Source organism: Pseudopodoces humilis, chromosome 3 (genome assembly GCF_049639895.1).
Source record: "Pseudopodoces humilis isolate 2021_Gansu_Grassland_sample_001 chromosome 3, ASM4963989v1, whole genome shotgun sequence".
In the NCBI taxonomy this organism is placed as follows: domain Eukaryota; kingdom Metazoa; phylum Chordata; class Aves; order Passeriformes; family Paridae; genus Pseudopodoces; species Pseudopodoces humilis.
In genome coordinates this window covers 101787103-101813745 of record NC_142202.1, presented here as the reverse complement: position 1 = coordinate 101813745, position 26643 = coordinate 101787103, and the positions used below count along the sequence as shown (strand labels likewise).

General features: G+C 36.7%; 1 protein-coding gene across 1 annotated transcript in view; it reads left to right on the top strand.

Annotated features, from left to right (window-relative positions):
- The window catches only part of NBAS (NBAS subunit of NRZ tethering complex), a 161626-nt gene that overhangs the window by 102909 nt on the left and 32074 nt on the right, over positions 1-26643 (top strand). The window contains exons 43-48 of the mRNA XM_005521850.3: positions 1134-1384; positions 3396-3730; positions 13224-13442; positions 13692-13894; positions 20635-20724; positions 22955-23150. Of these exons, the coding sequence (XP_005521907.3) occupies positions 1134-1384; positions 3396-3730; positions 13224-13442; positions 13692-13894; positions 20635-20724; positions 22955-23150 (1294 nt within the window). The remainder of the gene's footprint in view (positions 1-1133; positions 1385-3395; positions 3731-13223; positions 13443-13691; positions 13895-20634; positions 20725-22954; positions 23151-26643) is intronic.

The following is a 26643-nucleotide window of genomic DNA, read 5'->3' as shown; positions in this document are numbered from 1 at the left end:
CCTGCCCTAAAAACACACTGCAAACATCTGCCAATCTTGTTCATACAATTTAATAATATAATTTAGTTTAATTAAGGTTGTGTTTGTGGTATTTGCTGTAACAAAATAATCTTAAAAAATAAACTGAGACATTTTACTTGGATGTTAAAGAGAAACACTAACAGCATATATATTTGGGGAGGGAAATGATGAAATTCTAATTTAATCAGTTTTAAAGGTAAAGGAGAATCAAATGGTATTAGAAGACATCAGATTTCCAAATGAAATGTACTATCTAATGCGCCATATGATTGAACTCTGGGGGGGACTTGAGGTAGGAATCGTCTGTAGGTTACTTCCTTCCTCAGATTTAGGAAAAACTTTCAGTTGAGAAAGATATAAACTTAAGATGGTATGTACTCATTTTTCTCCCAGCTAAGGGAAAAAGGAGTGATTATCTTTTCTGTAGTCAGCTGGAGGTGTCTGAATTCATGCTGTGAAAGAGCTAATGTGTTCTTTTCAAAAGATTCAGGAAAGAATTTCCTGAAGCAGTGAGACTGACTGAGGTCAACCCAAGGCTTACTGATATTTTCATAAGCTTTCATGGATGACAGTTTGAGAAACAACTTGTTAAACTGTCAAAGTCTTGGTAAACTTTCCTAAATGTGAATATTAGTGCCAAATAGATTAATTGCTGGGCAAGAACCAATTTTCAGTGATAATATCTCTCAGGGTGTGCACAGGTACTCATCAGCTAGAGAAACAGAATATAATGGATTGGGAAAGCTTCTAACTGGGCAGTAGGATCTTCGAGCAGGATTCAGCCACAAGTGGTTGGTTCTTTTGTTTAATAAAGTCTTCCTTTACACTGGATGTATTTTTCCTTTTAGATATAGCTATACTCACAGATATGAAATTCTGCGTTGAATTCCACTTCAGTATTCATAATCCTTAGTCTGCATGTCCAAGTTAACAGGTAACTGGACTGGGAAATAAAAGAGTTGCTTAGCTTTTGTTTATAGAGTGTACAGTTATCTAAATGTTTGTGAGACCCTAAAGAGAGGAAAGGATTGTCCTGTCTCCCAGGTGTACAGTTGTATGAGTTTTTCATGGCACATCCAGGCCTTTAAGCAAAAAGTTATTTCTAAACACAGGTTATCAACACTGGAAATTGAAGAAAGAGCACAAAGTCTTGGTCTGTTTGAGGTTTTGAAAACCAGTCCTGAAACCTTTCATGAACACATGGCTAAATATGTTTACCCAAGTATTGAAGGCCAAGATCACCAGCGGTTGCTTTACTATTTTACGCTCCTGGAAAACTGTGGCTGCTCAGAAGTTGTGAACCGCACTCTTAAACCTGAAACTCACATCCGACTCCTGAAAAAATTCAAAGCAGTTGCACCAGGTAGGAGAGTACCTTTTTGTTTTCTTTATAACTGTATTTATTTTTTTGTTATATAAGTATTGGCATGATTATACTTAGCTAGTTTGTTTTCAAGGTAATAGCTTTTTTCTGTGAGCAAAGGAGATGAATAAAACTAATATAGACATAAGTTTCTTCTCTTTGTTTTACTGGAAATTTATTTGATCACAGCAAGAAAAAACTAGTTAAGAACAGGTTTCTGTTAGTGATGCAAGTAAAATTATTGGCAATATTTCATAATGAAATTTTTAATGAAAAATAGCAAGTTCCTAGAGTATCATTTCTAACACTACAAGTTTAACATGAATATTCTCAAAGGACTTAAGAAAGTTTACCTTTCAAGAGTCTGAATTACAGAACATATTAGGGACTTCGTGCATTTTGCGTTTGTTCATCTGAAAGAGGATAATTTTTTGTTACATTTTCCACTTGATGTTGCCTTCTGCTTCCCCAGAATTACAGCGGTGTCTGTAGCCCTACATTTTGAGAAAATTACTGTAAAATACACTGCTGCTAAGGACTCTGAAGTTTTGACTACTACTTTCAATTTGCTTGTTAGTTGGGTACTGTCTTGAATTTTCATTACACAACTCCAAATCCAGTTTCAGAATGAAAAATACACACTGTATGTCATTACCTTCTGTGAGGATGAATTAATTGACCAATATTGGAACCTAATGTGTATTGGACACTAACTGTGCTGCAGAGTTTGAAAAGATGGTGCATATGAATTCATGTGTTGCAGGAAGGAAAAAGTCAATAATTTTTTTTGGAGAGAAGGGATAACCTTTAGTTCTTACTGACATTATTCAGCACTCAAGTCCCGTGATGCCTCAAGCTTTGTGATGCTTGCCCAAGAAAATTCTGCCAAGCAATTACTGTTTACCTTCAAAGCTATTAAAAGAAAAGACAAAAAAAAAAGATGTCCAAGGACCATATATCAGACATAAATTAGTCAGTTTGTTTGGTAAAAAATTAAATCTTGTATTATACCCCCAGTCAAAATTCTCAGTGTTCAGCATAGTTTAGAGATAGGAGTTAAGGAGCAACAGCTGAGTATTTACAGAGGTTGCAGGCCCAAAGTATATGAACAAGAACATGACAATAGAAATCAGTTATCTTAGAAATTATATACAAGGAAAATATAATAGTATCATTGCTGGAAATATTTCTGTTGTTGGTAAATTAATTTGTAAGGAGGTTCTTCCTCTAGGAAGCAGAGTAGTAACATGAGTGTTGATTATAGAAATATTGATGTAAATGGATCTGCATGTCCTATCTCTTGCTGACCTTATTCAGTTTACTTATGGTTAGTGCCTTACAACTTTTGCTAAGTGGTAAGGACCAGTTATTACATGATCAGAATACATAATTTAAATTAATGGAGACTTATGCCTTGACTTGCATGAGGTTTCCTAGGGTTTACATTTAAGTTCTAGCGTGATTCTGTATACTATATATACGTTCTCGGTTCTTTGAGAAACTGCTTTTTTGGGTTGTATCATAGAATCACAGACTGATTGAGGGTTGGAAAGGACCTTAGAAATCAGCCAGTTCCAAACCCCCTGCCATGGGCAGGGACACCTTCCACTAGACCAGGTTGCTTAGAGCCTCACCCAACCTGGCCTTGAGCACTGTCTGCAATGGAGCATCCACAGCGTCTCTGGGAAGCCTGTGCCAGTGCCTCACCACCCTCGCAGTGAAAGATTTCTTCCATGTATCTAGTCTAAATCTACCCCCTTTCAGTCTGAACCCATTCCCCCTTGTTGGAGCAATATATAATGTTAAAATCTGTCCCATGGACTGAGAAATTTCACGTGCACTGGGATATCAGCAAATCTACGTCTGTCAGTACATATGTTTGTAAGAGGGTATGGGCTAGAGTCTTTTTACTTATGCAGATGCTAGTGTATTCATTGTTTTACATGTAATTGTGGAGTGTTAGAAGATTTAATTATGAATAACTTTTACCTCTTTCTCCTTCTGTCGCTAGGTCTTAATTACAAAAAACTAACAGATGAAAATGAAAACCCTCTGGAAACACTGGAGCCCACCCTTACAAGTCAAAATATCTTATCTATTTCCAAACTGGCTCCCAAAATTCCTAAAAAAGATGGCAGCATGCTGTCACAAAGCTCTGTTTATGCTGTGTGGTTACAAAAACTTTTCTGGAATGGTGATCACCATCTCATTAAAAAAATACCAGAAACCATGGATGAGTGGCTACATGCATACGATATGTGTTCAAAATACTTTGATAGACTTGATCCAGATGACATTGTTACTTTCATTGATGAAATAACTTTTTCTTCCAAAGCTGTCACAAAGGTAAGCAGATATTTTTAAAGAATTTTAGTCCTCAGGTGAAGCATATAGTATATGAGTTCAATATAGTATCAAGAACAAAGTCTCAGTAAATATTACAGTTTCCATTTTGCAGTATTTAAAGATAAATTTGTAAACCTACCTTGCTCTGCCTACTTTTTCTTTTTATGACTGCCACTATGAAAAGAAGGGATTTTTATTCAGTTAGGGGAGTTAGATCTGTGGATATGAGAGTTTTGATAGAACCCCAAAGTCTCTGTGTGCTCATTCAGCAGAGAATAAGTTACTGTGTATTTCATAGAGTGGTTTGGGTTGGAAGAGACCTTAAAAACATCTAATTGCAACCTTCCTGCCATGGAGGGTTTGTGCATTTCTTCCATATATCTAATCTATTATAAAACTGCCCTGTTTCATTAAAGCCATTCCTCTTGTCCTATCACTACATGCCATTTGGAAACTCTTGTGCGGCCTCCTTTAGGTGCTTGAGGGCTGGTCTAGCATCTTCCCAGTGCCTTCTGCTTTCTGAATAACCCCAACCCTCTCAGCGTGTCCTCCTAGGAAAGGTGCTCCATTCCTCTGAGCATCTTTGTGGCCTCCTCTGGGCTCAGTCAGTCCCACTGTCCCTGTCTTTGTCATAGATGTTAAACAGTGCCAGTCACAATACTAACTTCTGAGGAGTGCCACTTGTCTGTGCTCTCCATTTGGACTTAGCTCTTAATGCAACTCCTTGTATGCAGCCAACCCAGCCAATTCTTTATCCACCAAGTGGTCCATCTGTCATATCCATCTCTCCAGTTTGTATGTCATGTGGAACAGTGTCAAATGCTTTGCACCAGTCCAGGTAGATGATGCCAGTTGCAGTTCCTCTTTCTTCATGCACCAATTCTGTAACCCTGTCAGAGAAGTCCACCAGCTTTGTCAGGCACGGTATGCCCTTAGTGAAGCCATGCTGGCTGTCACCAGCCATCTTTCGATTTTCTATGCCATACCATAGTTTCCAGGAGGATCCTGCACCATGATCTTGCCAGGTACCAAGGTGAAGCTAACCAGCCTACAGGTACCTAGGTCATGCTTTTTTAAGAAATGGGGGCTGTTTCCCCTTCTCCAGTCAGTGGGAATTTCACCAGATTGCCACAGCTTCTCAAATGGATGGACAGGGGCCTAGCAAATTCATTTACCAGCTCCCTCAGAACCCACAGAAGTATCTCATAAGGACCCAGGACTTGTACACCTTCAGGTTCCTTAGATGGTCTTGAGCACAATCTTTCTGCAGGGGGATTTTCTTCACTCTGCCAGTCCCTGCATTTGCTTTCTGCAACTTTGGTAGCATGGCTGGAACACTTGCTGGTGAAGACTGATGCAGAACTGTTATTGAGTGACTGTTATTTTCTTTGTCTCAGGTAACCATGTCTGTTATTTCCTTCCAGAGAGGACTCCCATTTTCCCTAGTCTTTCTTCTATCACCAGAAGCTTTTCTTATAGTGCTTGGTGTCCCTGGCAAGATTTAGTTCTAACAGTGTTTTAGCTTTCCTAACTTGATCCCTGGCTGCTGGGACAGTTCCTCTGTATGCCTCACAGGGTACCTGTCCTTGCTTCCACCCTCTGTAGGCTTTCATTTTGGTGTTTAAATTTTTTCCAAGCGCTCCTTGTGCATCCCTGCAGGCCTCCTAGAGGTTTTTTTTCCTGATGACATCTTTGTTGGGACACATTGCCCCTGCTCTTGGAGGAGGCTATCCTTCAATAGCAGCCAGCCTTTTTGGATCTCTCTTTGCTTTATCCCATAGTACTCTACCAGGCAAATCCCTTAAGTCCAGAGTAGTGAATTTTCTGTGCACTCTCCTCATTGCACTATTGCAGTCTTTGTGGCTATTGCAGCCCAGGCTGCTCTTGAATATCACATTCCCCACCCCAGTCCTTCTTTGTTGATGAAAACAAGTTCCAGCACAGCACCTCTCCTAGTTGGTTCCTGTATGACTTGGAGAAGGACGTTGTCATCAGTGCATTCCAGGAACTTCCTGGTTTGCCTGTGTCCTGTTGTGTTGTTACTCCACTAGTTACTGGGGTGGTTGTATTTATTTGCTTGTGCTCGTCCTAAAATTCATTGCGCCACAAGCTTGTGCTTAGTACCAGGCTTTTGCATTCAGACTAAGATGTTCCACAGAGAAAGTATTCTGGCCTAATGCATGTGGTTTCTAAGCATTGTAATAATGTAAATTATAAACTATTGTAATCTCCATCTGGCTGAAAGCCTGGTTTTGAAATAATGCACTTTGATGTGTGTAACATATATTACTAGATGTGGAGTTTCTTTTTGCCCAGTGAAACCTACTTGCAAGGATGTTTCTAGCATAAAGTTTCACCCATGCTTTCTTACATAGCTTTACTGTGACGCACAAAAGAGAAATGAGATTTCTTAGGTTTTACTTTATTAAAAGATCTAGAGATGTCTTCACTAACTTTATCTGAAATGAAAAGGCAATAAAGTGTCCAGGGGTTCTTTGTATCTTTATTTTGGTTTGTGGCAATTTTTCTGAGGGATTTATACACCGTATTTAATGAGGTGTATTTCAGTTTGTTCCCTCTCTGAATGCTATTTTAATATTCCCACAATATCAGCTTTACTAGAACCCATCTAACCTCTGTCTGTATCAGAATTTGGTGAAAAAAATTGCTAGCTGGGATAATAAGAAACTTTGTCAGCACAGAATTTGTGCTGTGATCTGACTGTCATGGTAGACCAGCACATTTTATCACTATTGTGTCAGCTGTCTCTGAAGCCTTTTTAGCAGAACTACTGTCTTGGCTTAGGTGTTTTGATCCCTTTTATCTCATAAAGGTACTTTTTCATGCTTATGAACAATGATTCAGACTCATCCTGAGATCTTAATTGCCAGATTTGACTCTGAACTGAGGTAGCAAGGGCATGGCTTGTCTGATGAAATACTGTCTTTAAATATAGTCACTGCAGCTGACTACTTAATACTCTTGCTGTTAATGTTTCTTGAGCACTTCCAAGTTATTTCTCATTTTTTCCAGATGAATGGTGCAGGGAGAGAGTGGATATCCTACACTGTGTGTCTGTTTTAGAACCCATTTATTATTTTTCTTTGTTTCTTTTCAGGCTTCTAATACATTTTCTCTACTCTCTTGAGAGTAGGGAGTAGAAATAGCATGAAAGAAACACTAAAGGCAAGATGATTGTGGTTTGTGGTCAGGCAGAATTTCGTAGTCGAGATCTGTTAGCTTTTTTGGCCAGGAAAGATGCTCAAGAGGTGCTTGAAACAGTTGGTCAAATCATCTAATGTGCCATGCACTGGGTTTGGTATTGAAACAGCTGTTTAACCAGCTTGCAACTAGTTTTGCCTCAGGATCCTGTTCAGTTCTCAAGAAGAATTGTACAATGAGAAATTATCATTATAGACCCTGGAAACTTATCTCTGAGGTCTCTTTCCTCTACCTTTCATCTGAAAATTGCTTCGTACTTAAAAGCAGCCTTTTGGTTTGAACCAGTTACTTAAATTTTATGTGTTTTGAGGCTACCATGGTCATGTGCTCACTCTCTAATTCAGTACTTTCTTCCAGCCTAGTTCTGCGGCCAAATACTTTACTGTATCCATTTCCTATTCCCACAACAGATGCACATTTAGGTATTTCATGGAAGTGTTCATACTTAGTCAAAATGCAAAAAAAACCATGGTTGTTATGAAATAAACTGTACTGTCACTGAGACAACTGAGCTTCCTCTCATGGAAATTTGAGAGGGAGCTTACTACGAGATAGTGCAGTAAGGTTTTTAGGAGTGATGAAAGGTGAATTTTTGTCAAAAAAAACAGAAAAACCCCAAATGTTGCATACTCTCTCAGGTCTCTCCCACTCCTTCAAAATGTCAGAAGAGGAGGGTGGAAAGGAGAGAAGGGAGAATATTCCATAATGATGAGATGCACTCCACTGTTATTCTTGTGGAATAGTATCTCCATTGAAAAACCCCTTTTGGTCAGAAACAATGGAGAAAAGTCTCGAGTGCTAAGGGGTAGTGGGACATTGGTTACATAGCAGTGTAGGCTACATGAGTTCAGCTTCAGAGATAGCATTGCTATTGTCACTCTGTGGGAACTTAGCAAATAGCCATCAGAATGTCTCCTGCTGTTCCAGTGTATCAGTAAGGAGCTGCAGTGGTGGACCAGCAAAGCAATAGGCAGCTGCTTCTATTTGTGTGCCACTTGGATTTGGAAAAAAACTGGGAGCAGAATGTGTAATTGTGCAAAAGGGAATGAAAACACAGGGGTTTAGTGCTGGCTTCTGCAACTCCTTGTTCTTCCTGACAAAGACAGGAATGTGATGGGCTTTTACAAGGGGCCCTTTAATTCACCTGTTCCCTTCCAAAAACTCTCTGTTTTAGTTTTCTCATTAATTGGGCCAGCAGTGACTGACTGAGCAGTGCTTGACTGGACAGAGGGATTGATAGAATGTCTGAATTGGAGAAATGAATGAGGAGGTTGCATTTATGAAAAGGCAACTAACATTGTTATACTCACTATAGTTCAGGATGTGATGGTTTTAGGTACTTCTAGCTCTAAGAGGCCAGAGATTCTTTTCTCCCATGTTTCTTAAAATAAGTAGAAAGGACTTACCATCTGGAAGATGAGATTCAGGTCCCAGGCCTTAAGGGTTCATGAAGTGGTGACATTGTGTGATAGGAACTGTGTGAGCAGAGATGCATCATAGTGGGACTTCAGTAAACCATAGAACTAAAGTAACATGGTTAATGTAGGTGAAGAAGGTCAAGATTGATGCAATGTTTTTTGTGTTTGTGGTAAATTAAACAGGCAAGGACCTTACTGCTTTGTCAGTGCCTTCCTCACACATTGAAGGACTGAAGTACTGATCCCTTAACCACAGAAGCTCACTGCTGCTAGCAGTTGAGAAGATTCCTCCTTCTGGCGCTTCTACTCAGATATGCTTTTAGCGCTATAACTATTTCAGTTTTTCTGACTAAATAATAAATTATTTGATCTCTGTAATGTTAAGAATAGGCTATTTGCATCTGTGGAACAGATTTCTTTCTAAATGGGAGATATTCCAAATATTCATTGGAATGACTGCTTATATTTTTGCATGCATTTTGAATCTGTCATCTTTTTTTCTAGCAGCTCTTTGCTTTTAAATAATACTGATGTCATAGTTTCTTAATTATAGCAATGAGCATATCAACTTCTTATTGTGATGATTTCCCATTTGTTCCTGTTTCTGTGATCTTTGCAAAGCATTTAAGATAGGGGATTTTTTTAAAAAGTCGTTCGTTGCTAGCATTTTGGTCATTGTGCTAGAGTGTTGGTTATGTCTTTGAAGAACCATCTGTTTCAGAGCTCATAGGTCATTGCCCTGATGGTTCTTTGATTAACAGTACCCTGGGAAAAAAGCTAGCAACAACAAAAACACAACTGAAAACAATCCTTTTTAATCACTGTGTTTTCATTATTGAACACTCACTACAAATGGAGATTGGCACAATATATGTTGTTTAGGAAGAAAAGGCTACAGCTTTAGATAGGAAAAGCAAAATAAAAAGCAGTGGTGTCATCAGTCAAGTCTTCTGGAGAGAAAGAGAAGCTGAAAGTTTCCTTACATAGGTACTCCCTTGCAACCTTCCATGGGCTGAGCCACATTATTTCGGACTACAGCTGATGATGTTTTTTGTTTAACATTCCATCTTTTCTAAATTCTTTCCCAAATTCTGATATAAAATATTTAAAAGAACTTCTCTTGCAGCAAAATGTTGACTTATTTCCTCTGAGTCAGCAATACTCTTTTGATCATTTTTTTCCCCTTTTTGCTTCTTCAAGCAGGAATACAATGTCCTCATTTTGACCACATACCAGACAGGTCAGGAATGGGAACCTGTTACAACTGGATATTGACCTGCATCGACTTGATTTTAAAGACACTAAATTCTGTTTAAAATAACTGTATAAAAAAAGATTAGTTTTAAAAAAAAAAGCCCAGAATATTGTTCACTGTCTTTTGTCTGGCTTATTGACTTAATGCTGTATAATACACTAAGGAAAAAGACAGGGCATGACATTCACTGAAGGTGTTCAAGAAATGTTCTTATATAGCGTGACTGCATTCAGATGTTACTTTTTGAAATTACTTGGCTTCATTTTATCACTTTTTATCACTGTGCTCCATTCAAGTCGGTTTGCCTTGCCTGACCTTGTTTTTTTTTTTGTTCAGGGGTATTGGCAGTACTTCTTTTTCTAGTTTCAGTGCAAGGTACTTTCTTGTGCCTTTCATTTATATAGCTACTTTAATTAAATCTGCTTCAAGAGTGCATAATAGGAAACTTCACTAATATATTTTCTTTAACTGGTTCCTTACATATTTTTAACTTTTTCCAGATGTATTTTACAGGGTCTGATAGGAATGAAGGTAACTTTCATATAGCAGCCTTAATGGGGCTGTGCTTTGGATTGTGACTGAAGCAGTGTTGATACCACACTAGGATTTTGACTTGCTGCGTGCTGCATGTATGGTGTCGAGGTTTAATTTTTATCTCAATGCCTCAGCCCTGAGTAGGCTGCAGGAAGGCAAAAAGTGGTTAAGGGACAGCCAGGACAACTGACCAAAGGTGTGCTCAGTGACATCTAATGTCATGCTCAGTGGTAGCAAACAAAGAGCTGGGTAAGATTAGAGGGATGGAGCACCTCTCTTGTGAGGAAAGACTGAGACAACTGGGATTGTTTAGCCTGCAGAAGAGAAGGCTTTGGGGTGACCTAATTGTGGCCTTCCAGTACCTGAAGGGAGCCTGCAAGGAAGATGGAGGCAGACAAGAGCATGTATTGACAGGACAAGGAGGAGTGAATGGCTTCAAACTGGAGAGTAGGTTTAAATTAGACATTAGGAAAAATGGTTGCCCAGCTGTGGATGCCCCATTCCTGGAAGTGTTCAAGGCCAGGCTGGGTGGGGCTTTCAATCCGGTCTAGTGGAAGGTGTCCCTGTCCAAGGCAAGGGGGTTGGACCTAAGTGATCCCTAAGGTCCCTTCCAACCCAGGCCATACTGTGATCTGGCAGCAGATACAGGAACTGTGCCCAGCTGTTCCATCTGAACATGAAAACCCATTTTTCATTATGAGGGTGGGTGAACACTGGTACAAGTTGCACAGAGGGGTTGTTGAGTCATCCCACATGGGAGATACTCAAGAGCCACCCGAACATGGTTCTCGGCCACTAGGTCTAGGTGGCTCTGATTAAGCAGATACGCTTTGGAGGCCCCTTCCAGCTTTTGTGTGTTTCAGTGTTGCTGGGATCCCAGGTTCCTGTGCCATTAAAAGGAGTGGAGCTGCTTCCATAATCTCACACTTGCATGTTAATCACTGACAATAAGAGTAGCAGGGTCAGCATCTTCACATAGAAGTAAATGTTACTTGTACTATACTTTATTAAGAAGTACTTATATACTCTGAGGAGAATAGGCTTATGAGGTGAGGTTTTACCCTGAGGAGTAAAATTTGTTGAGGTGAAATAGTATGTGATATTCTTTGGTTTGAAAAGAGATTTTTAGGATTTTTTTATTACACATTATAGACTATAGATTTAAAAATCTTCTTAAACTGTAAAAGCTTTTTAAATATAAAACTTCACTTCACATACAAACAAAGCTTGAACTAGCCCCAAAGCTACATTTTTATCACTGGCTCTGATACCAAAACTCGTTACTGCAACTGACTAGAAGTACAGAGGAGAGCTATTCACGGTTTGGAATAAAGTAACCAGAGAAGTGATATGTTCACAGTGCTGAATTTTGGCACTATGCAAATCTGAATGCAAAATTAAAGCAGGCTTGGGAAAAGCCTGAATTTTCTTTCTTTTTTTTTTTTTAAGTCTGAATACTTTATTCTGATTGTGCTTATGGCAAAATGACTTCTAAACTGGCAGTATGTTGACACCGTTCTCTAGGATGTAAGTTAGATGGAATACTTAAATTGTTTGCCTATTACATATCTCTTAATTGCATTTTGAACATTTGAATGTACACAGAAGAGGAAAAAATGAAATATGTAGCTGTTTCCTTCTTTTATCATGTTTACAAAATGATATATAAATCCAGCTGTAGTTGTTAGATTTTAATATGATGTGGGGACTATGAATTTTTCCTTGTGTAGAGTAAAACCTGATATTGAGGCCTTGTTTGCAGTAACAAACTCAATTACTTTGAGTGGGAATGGAACTCTGTTGCATTTGAAACTGTACAGTAAAATTCCCTTTGTATTGTGTTAAAACTGGCAAACTTTCTTAGCTCTAATAATAATGCATTTATTTTGCTTTCGTCCATAAAAAAATATCCATTAGACCATTATTGTGGTTCACACTAATACACAGCACACTAAAGCACAAAAATACAGGAGTAAATTCTAGATCTTTAACTTGTGACTTTTTATCTAGGCGAGAGGCAGGGGAAGCATGTAAACTGTAAAACTTTCCACTAAAATCTCCTTATCAAACCTTTTATGGCTTTGCAAGTAGCTTGTTTAATTCATGATGTGAACATCTCTTGGACTTTGTATGAATAATGCTGTAGCAGTTTATTTGCCCTCTTCTATGATAATTCTTCTTATTTCCTATTCACTGTGTCATGCAAATTCAAGAATTTTTTTTTCATTTCTTGTGTATTTCAACTTGAAAGTTAAATTTGCTTATGTCTTTGTTCAGTATTCCCGTCACTAAAACACCTGATGGTAAAAGTACCTAATGCTTTGGGTCTAGAGCTCAGGCAGGGGACATTCCCATCCATTAGAAAGTATATTGCAAGCACTGTTAAAACTGCACTTGCAGTTACAAATGAATAAATCATATGTGAATGTCTAAAATCATACATTAGACTTTATTTTGGACTTTGAGCTGAAGCTGTGTCTTTCCTGAAACAGGAAAGTTAGACTTTGTTTCAGTTTAATGCATAGATACAGCTAGTTATACAGGTTTTTTAAAGTACTGTATAGTTACTGTTATTTTCTATAACTTGGGCTTTAAATAGATTGATTTAAAAAATCTCAGTCATTCTGGGGCTCTTGCTTATGGTTATGGTCTTAGAGATATATTTTAAATAGCAGTCTAAACCTGGCAGAACTAACCTTAAGTGAGTTATCAGTCAGCCTTGTAAAATATTTCTCAGATATCTCTCAATGAAGAGTTAAAAATCAAAGATTATAAGGTGTCAGTCTACAAAAAAATTAAATATTATTAGGAAAAGAACTTCATATGGTTTAAAGTGAACATGAGTTAGTAAAAAGATCAGTAAAAAGAAGGACAGCAGAAGAAAGTACTGGAATACTGATCATTTTTTTAATGAATGACATGTTAGAAACAAAGTTGTTCCCTATTAAATACTTCATTTAGTTTTATGCTGTGTTGTGGGGCCACCTGACCTCTTGGCAATGCTGTAATACAGATATTAGTATACAGGTAATGAATGAATAAATAATTGAGCAATCTTTTTCAGCTGCCAGTTGAAGTCAGAATAGAAGTGACTAAGAAAGCTATTAAGGCAGTCAAACATCTTTCGGAGAAATCAAGGAAAAAAACTTCAGATCATGATATGAAAGATGCTGAAAACCCATCTGCTGCTTATGAAGAAACTCTGAATCATTTGCAACAATCTCTTGCTCATCTGGAAACACTCACTCACAGTTTTATCACTTACTTGAAAAGCAGCGAACAGGTAATGATTACTGATCAAGTACTTGCTTTGAGTATTACCATGACTAGTAGGGATAGACATCAGTCTTCTGTCATATTTTATTAATGTTTTCTACCTTTGCTTTTGTTGACCTGGGGTTTGAAAATTTGAAAGTTCCATCAATCTTTTCTTTTTCTCAGTATGTGTTAATTCCTAACAGAAAGGAAGACTAATACAGCCCTGTAAATAAGTAGTACACTGATTAGTGTTCCAAAAACTATCTGTTCACAGGATACACTACAGAAGTATGGCTATTTATATGATCTGTCAAGGTCGGAGAAGGAAAAAATCCATGAGCAAGCAGTAACTATGTGTATAGACGGTCAGCCCCTGGACATGGTGCAGCAGTTGTTACAGGTGGCTGTTGGAGAGCTGGGCTTTTCTCCCCAGGATATTGTCCAATGTGCTATTAAAAAAATTGTAGGTTTATTAAGGTAAGCACACTTCCTCAATTAAGCACAAAAATATTTCTTCTGGATTTTTGAAGGGTTTTTTTATGGATGGTTGAGTTGGTGTGTTAGTTTGTTATGGTTTTTGGTTGGTTGGTTTGTTTTGTTATTTGCAGTGAATACTTGTTTGCTTTTAATGCCTGGATTTTGCAGTAGCATGAGAGTTCTTTGATTATGTTTGTTTACCGATAATTTCATATTTAGTTATATTTTTACGAGTTGGGGAAGTCTGAACAATTTGAACAAAGTAAGAGCTTATCCTATCCTGTTCTTAAAGTTTTAAGAGCAGTGTTTTGTTTCTAACCAGTGTTAAAAAGCACTGGTGCTTTTTAGTTAAAAGCATTTGCTTTACAGCATTGTTCCATTATGTGTATGTGCCCTTGTGAATTTTTGTAACATTTACAACTGCACATAATTCTTCCCTCTTAAACAGAGTTAAAAGGAATGTTTATTGGAAATGGTAACTCATGCAGGCATTTGGGCAGCAGAGGCCTAGTAATAGCTTCTACACAACAGTGTGTCCTACCAGAAGTTGTACAGTTTCCATCTTTGGAAAGCCTTTCTGAGCCTTTTCTGGGAGCTGGGGGTTTTTTGTGCTGGTTGGTTTGGTTCATTAGAAATATTTTATTCCCCCTCATTTTTTTAAGGGAGTACAGGGAAGCAGGGGAGGATAATTTTATAAATTATCCATTATAAATTGAACAGTTCCTTCTCATTTAACTATTCATACAAAACTCTCTTCTGAAGTATTTCTGTTTTAAAGAGATACATGTGACAAGTATGAAAGAGTATTCTGCTGTTAGATATCTGGTAAACACTGTTTAGCACTTCTAAGACCAGTTTAGAGAGATACAACTTTGAGAATTTATCCTGTTGTTCTGCATGCAGAAAAATTATATGGGCAGGATGATCTGAATGCACACACCAGGAACTGGAAAACGAGTCTAGCATGGAAAATTTTCTATGGCTCTACTTTTTCTTCAGCATGTATATATTACAGCAGATTGAAGTGCCACAGATGAAAAGAAGGCAGCCTGTCAAATTGTTTGCAGTCCTCTTTGGCAGAAAATTGATTTCTCCTGTCACTCAGTTTAAGAGTGTTCACAGCATCCTCAATGATGATAGAGCTTTTGCAGAGCAACATAAGTAATGCAGTGTTTCTTCTCTGGGTTTGTCCATTTGAAGAATAATTTAGCTTTAGGTAATAACTGTCCTGCTGTTCCTGACTAGCAATGTGATGTATCTGGATACAAAGCTCACTAAGTCCAGTTATTTTGACTATAATGAGTCTCATTAACATGCAGAGTATGAGAAACCTATCAAAATTCTCCTTTCTACTCTGCTTCTTATCAACACTTTTCTGTGAACTGAATTACTTGTTCTTTATATGCATTGCAAGGCTGGAATAACTGTAAGTTGATTTAATGTTCGGGGACAGTGATCATCCCAAGTAACTCCTATGCAGCACTTCACTGGAAAGAGGGGAATGACTGTCTCGAGAAAACTGTAGTGGCAAAGATGGGCAGATGAGTTTGAAGTTTCAATTAAACTTGTTCGGTGTGTGATGTGACCTAATGTGGTCAGTAGAAATATTCCACTCCTACTCAGCTGTTTTTTTCTGAAGGGAAGGATAATTTCATATCATTATGAACTATGGAAAGTTTATCTACTACAATAATAAGGAGCATGAAGTGAAAACCTAGCATAAAATAGAAAAATACTTAAGATAATATCCTCCCTATCATGCAGTTTAGAAAGAGTTAATATTAGAAAGCAATAAATATAATCTAAATACAGGGAGAAATTAAAAGAAATACTGTTGCTTGGTATCTCTTAAGCCTGCTGGTATTCATGTTGTTTCTTTGAGTAAAATTGGATTCATCTCTGTCCTATTCTCAGATGTTCACTTTCAAGATACTACACAAATTACAACATTTCGTTCAATACTTGCATTTCTGCAATTAAAGAAGTAGTCTTGCCAGTGTAGCTTGGAAAAGCAGACTTTTACTCAATAAATGCAACATATGTTACACAGTGGTTATTTTATACATTAGTTTTGAAAGAGATTGTGTTGGAAAATTCCTTCTTTGACAATTAACCTTCAAAGTAGCAGTTGTAAGGCTGTAACAGTGAACTTGGATTTTCTCTAGCTGTGGTGACAAGGAATATAATTAAGGTATTGGAAACACAAGTGAAAGAGGCCTGTATGGATATGAAAAATTACGGTACTGTCAGTGATCTGCCTGAAAATTAAGCAACAGTCAACCACTTCTGTGACTGAAAATACACATCCTTTCTTTCAGTTGCATTAACTATAACCACCCTTCAAACACTGTAAAATACCTTTTGTTATTAGCATATATAGTCATTCTTGCAGAAGAACCTTTTAGAAAGTAAAGCCTTCATGAAAGCTTAAGTTACTTTTTGGCTTCATTTTATAGCAGTGTATGATATGACACGCTTAACAACTTTGATACCTTCTCAGAAACAGATTTTTTGTTAAATATAACATAGTTATTTGCCTAATTCAAGATTCTGTGATTTATAAATCTGTAAATCATTAAATTACAGTTTTAAGAGTAGTATTGGCCTCCAGTTCTTTTAATTACTTTCGTCTCAACTTTCTAGTTCTGGCACCCAAAATTCAAAATAGAAACTCTTGCACTGCTATCTGTAAAAGCTCTCTAGCAGAGCATATTTTGATGACTTATGTATGACTTATGTACTTCCTTGTTTGCCTGTAGAAACAGCTATTATAAATAAAAATCAGTTGCCTCTTTCTTCAGTAGAAACTGTGAACTTGTGGAAAGCAAAAGAAAATATTTTAGCAACAATGGTTGCTGAATTAGTCTTACCTAAGACTCCATTTAATCCTTGCTGAAGATCACTCACATGATGGATGGGAAACGTTCCATGATCCCTGACTGCAGGCATGTCTGTGGTTGGTCAGTCAGGAAAGACACTTTGTTTGTTGAAGGCTTTATGGTCCCCTTCACCTGCTGCTCCTAGAGTTCTTCTCTTTGATGTCCACAGAGATATAGTGTTTCATGGAATTTTGAAAGCATTCATTAGGCAGTGAGCAGGAAAGCTTTGGTGAATTTTTGAGTTCCTTATTTAATGCCCAGTGTTTTCTGAAATCCAGCTTTGTTAGAAAGAATAGCTACATTAACAGGATGAAAAAGTCAGATTTTTTATTACCTTATCTTATTTGAGCAGGGGTCATACAGAGTAATTTTGTAACTTGTATATAATGATTTTATGGTACTTTGGATGGCAATGTTGGTTTGCCATTAAAACATTTTTCCCCACCTTTGAATGATCACACCCATCAGTATGTTATTTCCTTATTTTCCTCATATTTTAATATGACAAAGCAGAATCAGAAAGAGGAAAATAAAGCTGGAGTATTTTCAATGAATACAGTAATTAGGTTAAAAAATTTAGATTAAGTTAATTCATTCTTCCAAGCGTTCTTTGTGCTTTATTCTGTTTGCGGAATGTGATTAAATATACATAACTTTTTCTGACATTGAACTGAAATCAAAATAAGCCTTTATCTGTGTAATTACACCAAGCTCATACCTAGGAGTTTTGAGGTGAGCACTGAATCATGTTCTGTTGTTTAAAACATTGATAAAATAGCATATAATCTGTGTGGAAGACTAATCCTTCATTAATTATATTTGTTTCTGTTAGTAGCTGCTTATTTTTAAACATTAATTATTAAGAAAAGAACAAGGCAGCAATCTGTGGAAACTTGACAGGATTATTTATCTCATGAGCTGTCATCTCTTTTTAGTTCTTCTAACCACTAGGCAGTAAAGGCAGTACTAAGCTTAACAAATGGCTAGCTTTCAATCTTACTAGATTTTTTAAAATATTTCCTTATTCTAGATAACTGTAGCTTACTGTTTAGATTAACCTTCTTTCTCCTTTCCTTGTGCTTAGTAAAAGACCTTTATCTGTGTCTGACAAACTTGAAGCTTCCTGTAAATGTTCATACATCTGTTCTTGAAAATAGGCTTTGCAGATGTATTGTCAGAAACAGTGATATTTTTGTTTGCAGAAATGCCCATTAACTTCTGCATATACATTTCTTTTGACCCCTGTTGGGTTGGGTTTGTTTGTTTGTTTGTTTTTTGTTTTGTTTTAGGGTTTTTTTGAGGAGCTCAGAGCCTGCTTGTGACAGGAGCTAATAACTTTCATTTCTGATTAGAGAGGTGAAGGTTTTCTGAAGAGAAAGGGCTAGGACTATCCGGAACTGATCTCTAAATTGGGGTGTTCTTTGATATGATAGTTGTTCATGTACACTAAACATAAGTAAGTGCAAGTAGAGCAGTAAGAACTCACTTTCTGTACACTGTACAATCATATAATACTTTGGGTTGGAAGGAACTTTTATTATCTTGGGCAACGCCCCCTACAGTGAGCAGGGACATCTTCACCTAGATCAGGGTACTCAGAGCCTGTCCAGTCTGTTCATGAATATTTCCAGCAAAGGGGCATCCACCACATCTCCTGACAATCTCTTGCAGTATCTCACCAGCCTCAGTGTAAAAAATTCCTGTCACCATTTTTCTTATAATCCCCCTTGAAGTACTGATGGGCTGCAAACGTCCTCTTTGTTTCTGTTTAAATACTCATTCTCTTCTTAGCATGCAAGTTTTATAAGTATTCCAGTTATCTTTTGATGTGCCTTGTTAATGCCCTTTGTAGATGTGTTTTCATTACAAACTTAATTGAAAAAAAGGCACAAAAAAATGGAAAGTTTAAATCTGGCCTGTAAACAAATCACTAGCAATGTGGCTTATAAAAAGAGCATTAATGAAGTGCCTTGTATCTGTCTTCACTCCAGGGACATAAATAAATTTTTTTCAGCTTTTTGTTTTTAAAGGAAATTGCAACCATCTCCTAATGCACATAGCCAGTTGCATAAAATGATTATTTGAGTACTGGTCTGCTTTTTTACCATTACCACACTTCTGCCATATGGTGTGTTTTGTTTTTTTTTTCTTTTTCCTAAGCAGAGTGTTCAGTTCCTTTATGTCTCCTTTCTGAGAAAATACACTTTTCTTTTTTTTTTTCTTCTGAGAATGAATTTTTTTTGTGTTTTGGTAAAAGTGGATTTTATCTTTTGACATACCATGTCTCTGAGAATTTAAAACCCTGAATATTTCTATTCTGTACTACAAATTATAATTTGATTGTTTCCAAGTATTCTGAAGATGTTTAGAAAAATATCTAGATTTAAGCTTCACTCTTAAAAAAGTTATTTAGTTACCATATGCTAATACTGGTGCTAAGTACAGCTTTTCTATCAGTCATATGTACAGTATCTTTTGAGAAAAAGACTAGTGTCAACAGTCTTCTACCCCTATTCAAACTTTAGGAATACAATATAATAATATAAAATGAGTATGCTAAATTTTCATTATGCAACAAATCATCTTGCATCTGTTCCGAATAGAGTCCTATTGATTTTTAATCCACTGTTCACTGGAGTGCTGGCCACTTACTAAGATAAAAATATGAACAGTGAAAATTCTGAGTGCCAGAAGGCATTTAAGATTATAAAGATTAAGGTCTCTAAAATATATATATATATTATATATACGATATGTATAATTTATAGGAAACATATCTTACTGATGCAGTAAATGACAAAATTGTCAATATTCTCTCTTTACAAAAATTATTTTGCAATATCATGGTTATTTCTGCATGTTACTATCAGCTGTGTAGTATTTTTGCTTTAGAACAATCAAAGTAGTCTGGGCATGTGTTTGTTATTGGTAAGAGCAGATCTAGGAAGAGGCTGACATTTTTAGTAGTAGAAGAGCTTTGATATGATGATGAACTGTAGGGAAAATGCACTTTTTCTCTGGGTTTTTTTGAATCATCTGCAGTCAGGTAACTTGATAACTTTGCCTTTTTTTTGCTTTCTTTAATGCAGCTTTGACAAATTTAAGACAGGCAAAGCTGTCTTTCCAGTTCATCCAGGCATCATTTCTGCAGCAGTGGTTTCCATGGGGAGACACTGTGTGTTTTGTTGGAGCACCAGGGCAAAATTTCTCCCTCTGTCAGCACTGAGTCTGTTTAATGGAAATCTTAGCTGAAAGTGTACTTTCCTACAAAGGGGCTTTGGGCTGGTTGTTTGGTTGTTTGTTTGACCCAATTTTCACAACCTTTTAACCTCCAGAAGAAAACTGTATTTTTAATTGAAACATCTGATAGGAGTGACGGACATTTTTCTATTCCATACGTGCACAGAGGCTGCTGTTCCATGATTGCTTGACCCCAGAGAAATCAGCAGATAGGATGCTACTGACTCAGGTTACATTTGAGCTCATTTAAGCCAACAGTGATACTGCAAAAAGATTCAGACAGAAAAGATAGTGACATTTATGTATAACTTTAGGTCTGGTTAGTTCATATTGATCTTTAAAGTAGCTGGATTACAAGTGAATATTCTGCTAGCCTAACTAATCTGTGTTAGAAGCATTAAACTTTAACTATGCTTTTTCTTTCAAGCTTCATTTAAAAGTTTTAGTATTTTTTCCCCACTCTTTCTTGTCAGTTTTTGCATTACTCTGACACAAAAATAAAGGTACTAGTTAAGAAGCAAAACTGGAAAATTCTTATTGAACAACTGATATAAATCATACAGGTGCGTGAGATAAAATATTAAGGACAATTTTAATGGTAACTTTGTCTTCCCTTAACAGTGGAAATGGTAACTCATCTACAACAGAGAAAGATCCACTTGGAGTCCTCGAAGGTATAATTTCTGCAGTGCATGCAAGTGTTGAAAAAGGGTAAGAGCTTCCTCTATGGATTCTTTGGGTAAGACTTTGAAAGATGCTTCTCATGAAAGCTTTGAAGGTGCAATACTGAATATGGATGATTTTTCTTTGTGGATATATATAATGGGTATGCACTTAATTTTCTAAGACTTTATTCTGGAATGGGCTATCATTTTTCGTATTCAAAATCTGAATCCTGAAAGACCTTCACTTGGTCATGTGGAAGAAAGCACTGAACCTAAAATTTAGGTAACTTTGTATTATAGTGAAATGAGAAAACAGCTTTTCATCTGTGACTACTGCAGATTGTGTATCTAACAGAAATGTGTCACTGTTTTATTTTCAATTTAGTTGATAAGTTGCAAATAATAATGATTCACTTTCAGATATCTGAATTTAGATATCTAAGTTTGTCCATATTTATAAGGTATAGTGCAGAAACCACATTGTTTCTCCTCTTTTGGGAATATCCTTACTTCCAATCATATAATGGCCTGTATGTCTCACTGACATTTTGCATTTCACTCCCTGTAAAGACAGGGAAGAAACAAACAAACAAAAAAAACCCAAACAGCTTTTTTTCTTCCCTAGATGTACAAACAAAGAATTTATGTATAATAATGACAATAAAATCTTGTTCTTTCTGGTAGCCACACAAAAACAGCTATACTATTTTTTGAGGCTTCTTCAATGAAAGTAAATTAGTTGAATGTTGGATACTGAAGTAGATTGATGTAAAAATTTGCAGTAAATATAGTGTGCAGTATTCTAAGATACAATGGATGAGTCGATGCCTGTTTTGAGATGCAGTTTCTGGAGTCTTTTATTTGTATACTTCATCAACATTTAACTGCTGAAACAATAACCTGGAGTGAACGTAATTATGATTGCAAGAGATTGTTTATATTCCTTGAAATACTTACTACCTTAAATCTCAGCTAATCAATTTACAAAACAGAAATATTTTCCTCAGGAAAACATATATGAGCATCAAGTGCAAGCTCTACAAACTCTTCAAATATTCCAGCAAGTTCCTTTAGTTCCCAGACTTCCAATTTACAGTTTGAATGCCACCTCTTCAGCAAAGGAATGTCTAATTCAGCTGGAGTTCTGGGCTAACAGCATCATTCAGACAATATAAAGCCTAAGTAAAATTGAAATCCTTGTAATATGAAAACCTCAGATGTCAATGTTTATTATTTCATAGCTGCAAGACAGGTTAACTTGGTATTTTCTGTCTCGTATTACTTTCCCATCTGTCTTGTTAAGACAAATAAGGAAACATTAGTTACAAATCACACTCTACCAGGAGTCACTTGCTTGGCTTCTTTTTTTAATAAAAAAGTTTGCTTGAGTTTAAAATATTACTGAAAGTTAAAACAGCATTTACTGATTCGGTACCTGTTAGTCTGTAGCCTCCAAGGGACATCACAGATTATTCTGTCTCCAGTTGTGAACTGGTTGGTCAGTTCATGGTGCTCTGTGAACTGTGAATGCTTCCACACAGTTAGAATGTACTTGATATAATTTCACTTTCTGAATCAAATTATATACTTAAAGAGTTTTTATAATTAACAAAGCCTGACCCCAAAGTTTAGTGGTTTTAACAGTTCTCTTTTTTTCTTTCTAAGGATTTTGGGCATTTTGCAATCATTATCATGCTAAGAACTTAGAATGATAAAGCTGGTTAGAGATGGTATAGAAAAAAAAGAGATAGGGCTAGAGCTGCAACTGGGAGAAAATAAATTTGTGTGTGTGGAATGGAAAGAAAGGGCTTGTAAAGGAAGAAAAAGAGTGCAGGGTGACAGTGTGAATAAGCATTCAGAGATAAAAATGTCATACTAAAAATGCAAGTATTCAAGCTGGTTTTCCATGAAGTCAGATGGTCTGGTAGTACAGGAATCAGTGAGGCCTAGGCACCATGAAAAGACTTGGATTTCCAGATGCTGAAACCCAGCACCATTGTATGGTACCAGGGTAGTTTGTGGGAGAATATGGAAGTGTACAGGTGGATTCCTATGGTATTACATGGTTATTTGAAGTCCAGAAAAAGTTCTTAAACCGTCAGCTCCTGATTTACAAGGACTGGTTTCTCTGCAGCCTGACATGGTTTGGTCTTCCATTTCCTGGTGTAACATATTTCTTACATATTGAATGTGCTTGTTAAGTTTTAAAAATGCATGTAGTATTTTCATTAGGATTATTTCCTGAAACTGTTTAACACGGTACTGTTTCATTACAGGGAGAAAATAGTTTCTTCAGATGACCTCCTGGAGTGGTTGAGACCTTTCTGTGGGGACGACTCCGTTGCAGTAAAGCCTCGCATCAGGGTATTGCAAATTCTGGAGCAAGCCTTCCATCTCAGTGATGAGGATAGCAAGCTACTTGTGTACTTCAGGACACAAGCTGTTCTCAGAGCTTGCTGGCCTGAAACAAAGGTATTAACACTGATTGCTGCAAATTACAGCATTAGACTCCTTTTATGTGAGAATTACATAATGAATCACTGTATATACTTGTGATGCATCCTGCTGTCTGGAAACTAATCCTACTGTCCTTTTTAAATCAAGTTTCTGATACATTCTGATTCTTTGAAAAACAAAGTTATATAAAGGTAAGGGACTTCTCTGATGTTTGTTTAGGATCAGGAGTATATAATACTGAACTTGATTGAGCACTAGTGATTTTCTTCCATGTTAAACATTGATGTTTTTGTAACTTTCTTTTCTGACCATTTTTTTTTTTCTGTCAGTTTTACTTCCCTCTTTATCTTCCACTTGGTGTCACATTTTATTCAGAATTAGAATGATAATTGCTGGCCACTGTCTTTTTTTCTTATGCCTTTAAATATTACTGCATGAATATGTAGCAGTTTTGAAATCATGTGAATAGCTCTTGCTGCATGTAGAATTCTTCAGAAGCAGTTATTTTTTGTTCATTTTCTAAGTGCCTCCCCCCATGCCAAGATCTTACAGAACAAAAATAGAATATTTCTAATAGTTCCCAAAAAAATCTATGAACAAACCCACTTTATATTCATATAAAACAAAAGCAATATCTCAGTTTTGACTTGCTGTGCTAGATTCATCCAAGGGAACAATCCTAATAAAAATCTTAAAAGGAAAAGAAAGTACTTATCTCTTGGTTTCTTTGGAAATGACTTTTTCTTTCCTATTTACAGTAATACCAGCATTTAACTCCTCAACTACTATTCAGGTGTCTGTGATTGGATTCTTCATCTTCAGTTCAGTCCTTTGTCAGCATTTGTGTTGCCTGTGACCTGCTTTCCAATTCAAAATCAGTTCCAATTATAAAACATTCAACTAGAGTATGTCTTAAGAAAAAAGCTAGAGGTAGATAATAGCTTTCAGCCATGCTTGTAGAAGACAGAAAAATAACCTGTATTTGACAGAAGCCTTATGAGACTCATTACACTTGTGATTTTACCTTAAATATTTATCAAAATTTATTTTCTCCCATAATCTTGTAAGTCAGAATGTATACAACTTTGTAAAAGGAAAAACCCATCCATTTAGTCACAAAACCAAATTTTAGGACTTACTTGAATGCATTTCATGTTCTCCTGGCTCATGTGTAGCTCACTGCCCACCAGAAGCCCCAGGGCCCCCTCAGCAGAGCTGAGACAGCCACAGCTGTGCTGTCCCCACCTGTGCTGTTCAGGTGCAGCACAGCTGCTAAACCTTGTGCAAATTTTGCTGGCTCAGTCTTCCAGCCTGTTCAGGCCTCTCCATATAATCAGTTACTTCCTGTTTCCTGAAGGGATTTTTAGAATTCTCCTCATTTCCAGCAGGAAAATGTGGTTTTCTTTTTTGAGGGAAGTTTGTACTGGCTGAGCAACAGTTCATCTGCTCATAACAGGTTGCTGATCACTTCAGTGCTTTACACTTTTGCTGATGAGTAAGCAAGTAGTACAAGACATGTAATAAAGCTTGAATAATTCACTAGATAAGATCAAACCTTTCAGAGTTAACTATGAAAAATATGTACACAGCACCGAAATACTCATTTCTCTGTATATATTGTTTATTATTTGGCTAAAGGTAGAAATAGCTTTCAGGCTTAACAGTAAAAAGTGAAAGCGGTGTTTAAATGTACATACATAAAAATCATTGTTTATGCACCCCAATTTCTGCTACAGAGTGCAATTGTAAGAATCCTGTTGGAATATATTAAAAACTATTCTCATTTTCATGTCAGCTCAAGCTCAGTGTGGTTGATAAGAACCCTTTCTTTTCTTCAAATATTTTGTGCTAGGTAACTGATGTGTTGTTTAGACACAAGAGTCATATTGGTTTGTCCTTTAGATTCCTGTCACTGAAATTCAAATGTCCAAGAAAACAAATAAGTGGTCTTAAGTAAGCAGACTATTTATTTTGCATTTTTTTTCCTCTTTTAGTCACCTGATGTCAAATAGCTAGTCTGCAAACTGATACTAGAAAAGCAAGTGATGGCCTTGTTTGAGATCTTACTAAGTTTGCATATTTTGTGAATTAACAGACAAGGATAATATCATCATAAAATAGCAGATTGAAAACTAGATGTTTCCCAGTCCTTCAGGTGTGTTAGTGGAACAAGAACCCTGCAGAAGTCAGTTCTTACATGGCTGCTGAAAAGCAGGGAGAGATTTCTATATGAGTTTTGGCAGAGCATTGTAGTTAAGTTGCAGTTTTCTTGTGCAAGTTCACACTTCAGGGGCAAAGACCTTTAAAAGCAACCCTGTTTTACAGAAAGGAGTATTGAAGGACAGCTTAAAAGTTTAATCAGATTGCTGAGTAATCGTGGATGAAGAAGTAGACAGGAGGAATCGCATCTTTCAAATTATGTCAGTCTGCCCACCTTGTCTGTAGACATCACTTTCTCTAGTATCACTAGATGTTTATTAATCTTGGTCATCCTTTCTCATCCAGCAAAATAATTGAAAAAAAACCCAACAAAACACATTTTAAAATAAGTGGGAGGGGGAAGGGGCTATGGATTAAATGCTGGTTTTAGATTTTACAGGGATGTGTTTAATGGTTGTTGGTTTTCAGGATTTTTTAACAAACTTTAAATTGCAAATAGGGAAAAAAATGTATTCATTATCTTACCTCCAGATTGTTGTATTATTACTTGCTTGGCATTTCTTACCTGCTTTTAGGGGATCCCTCTTTCCCTATACCATTCCTTGGCACATAAAGGGACAGCAGATATTATAAAGTATGGTTGTGGATTTATATTTAATAAAGATAATTTTAATGATATTGCAGTGTTCAATTACCAGAAAACGTGTGAAAGCCACCCTCAGTGTGTCTACTAATCCTCTTAGACAGACTTTGCATACATCAAGGAGGGACTTAATATTTAATTATGCTCTAGGTGCTGTAAGTAGTGGTCCCACAAATCAATGTGCTGGGAAACAGGCCAGCTCTTACAAAATTAAAAATGTACTTTATGGAAGCAGCTACCTATCAAACACTCAGAAACACAGTGATTTCCAGTTCTCTAATGATTAGTTAACAAAATTAAAAATTCAGGGGTCCTCATTTTTCAAAGGCTTGAGAGGCTTTAATTCACATTCCAGTAGCATCCCACGCTATGGAGGAGGAGGAGGAATGCCTTGTTTTAATCCCCGTGATGAATTTTATCTGAGCTCTTCAGGTTCTGTAATTTTCTAGTTAACTGGTGCATGAAAAATATGGGTCAAAATACTGACTTTTTATATATTAAAAAATGTTGGAGTGGGAAGAAAGACATAGTTTAGAATGTTGGTATCAAAATTTATCTTTATTCATCTTAGATGGGAAATCCATTTCTTTTCAAATAATAAATATAATATAGTCTGTAATAACTCAGTAGTGTCTAACAAGCCTAAAGTGTCAGCTAACAGGTTATGTGTGTTTTTGTGTGTGTGTACTTAGCTGTTCAGATCAG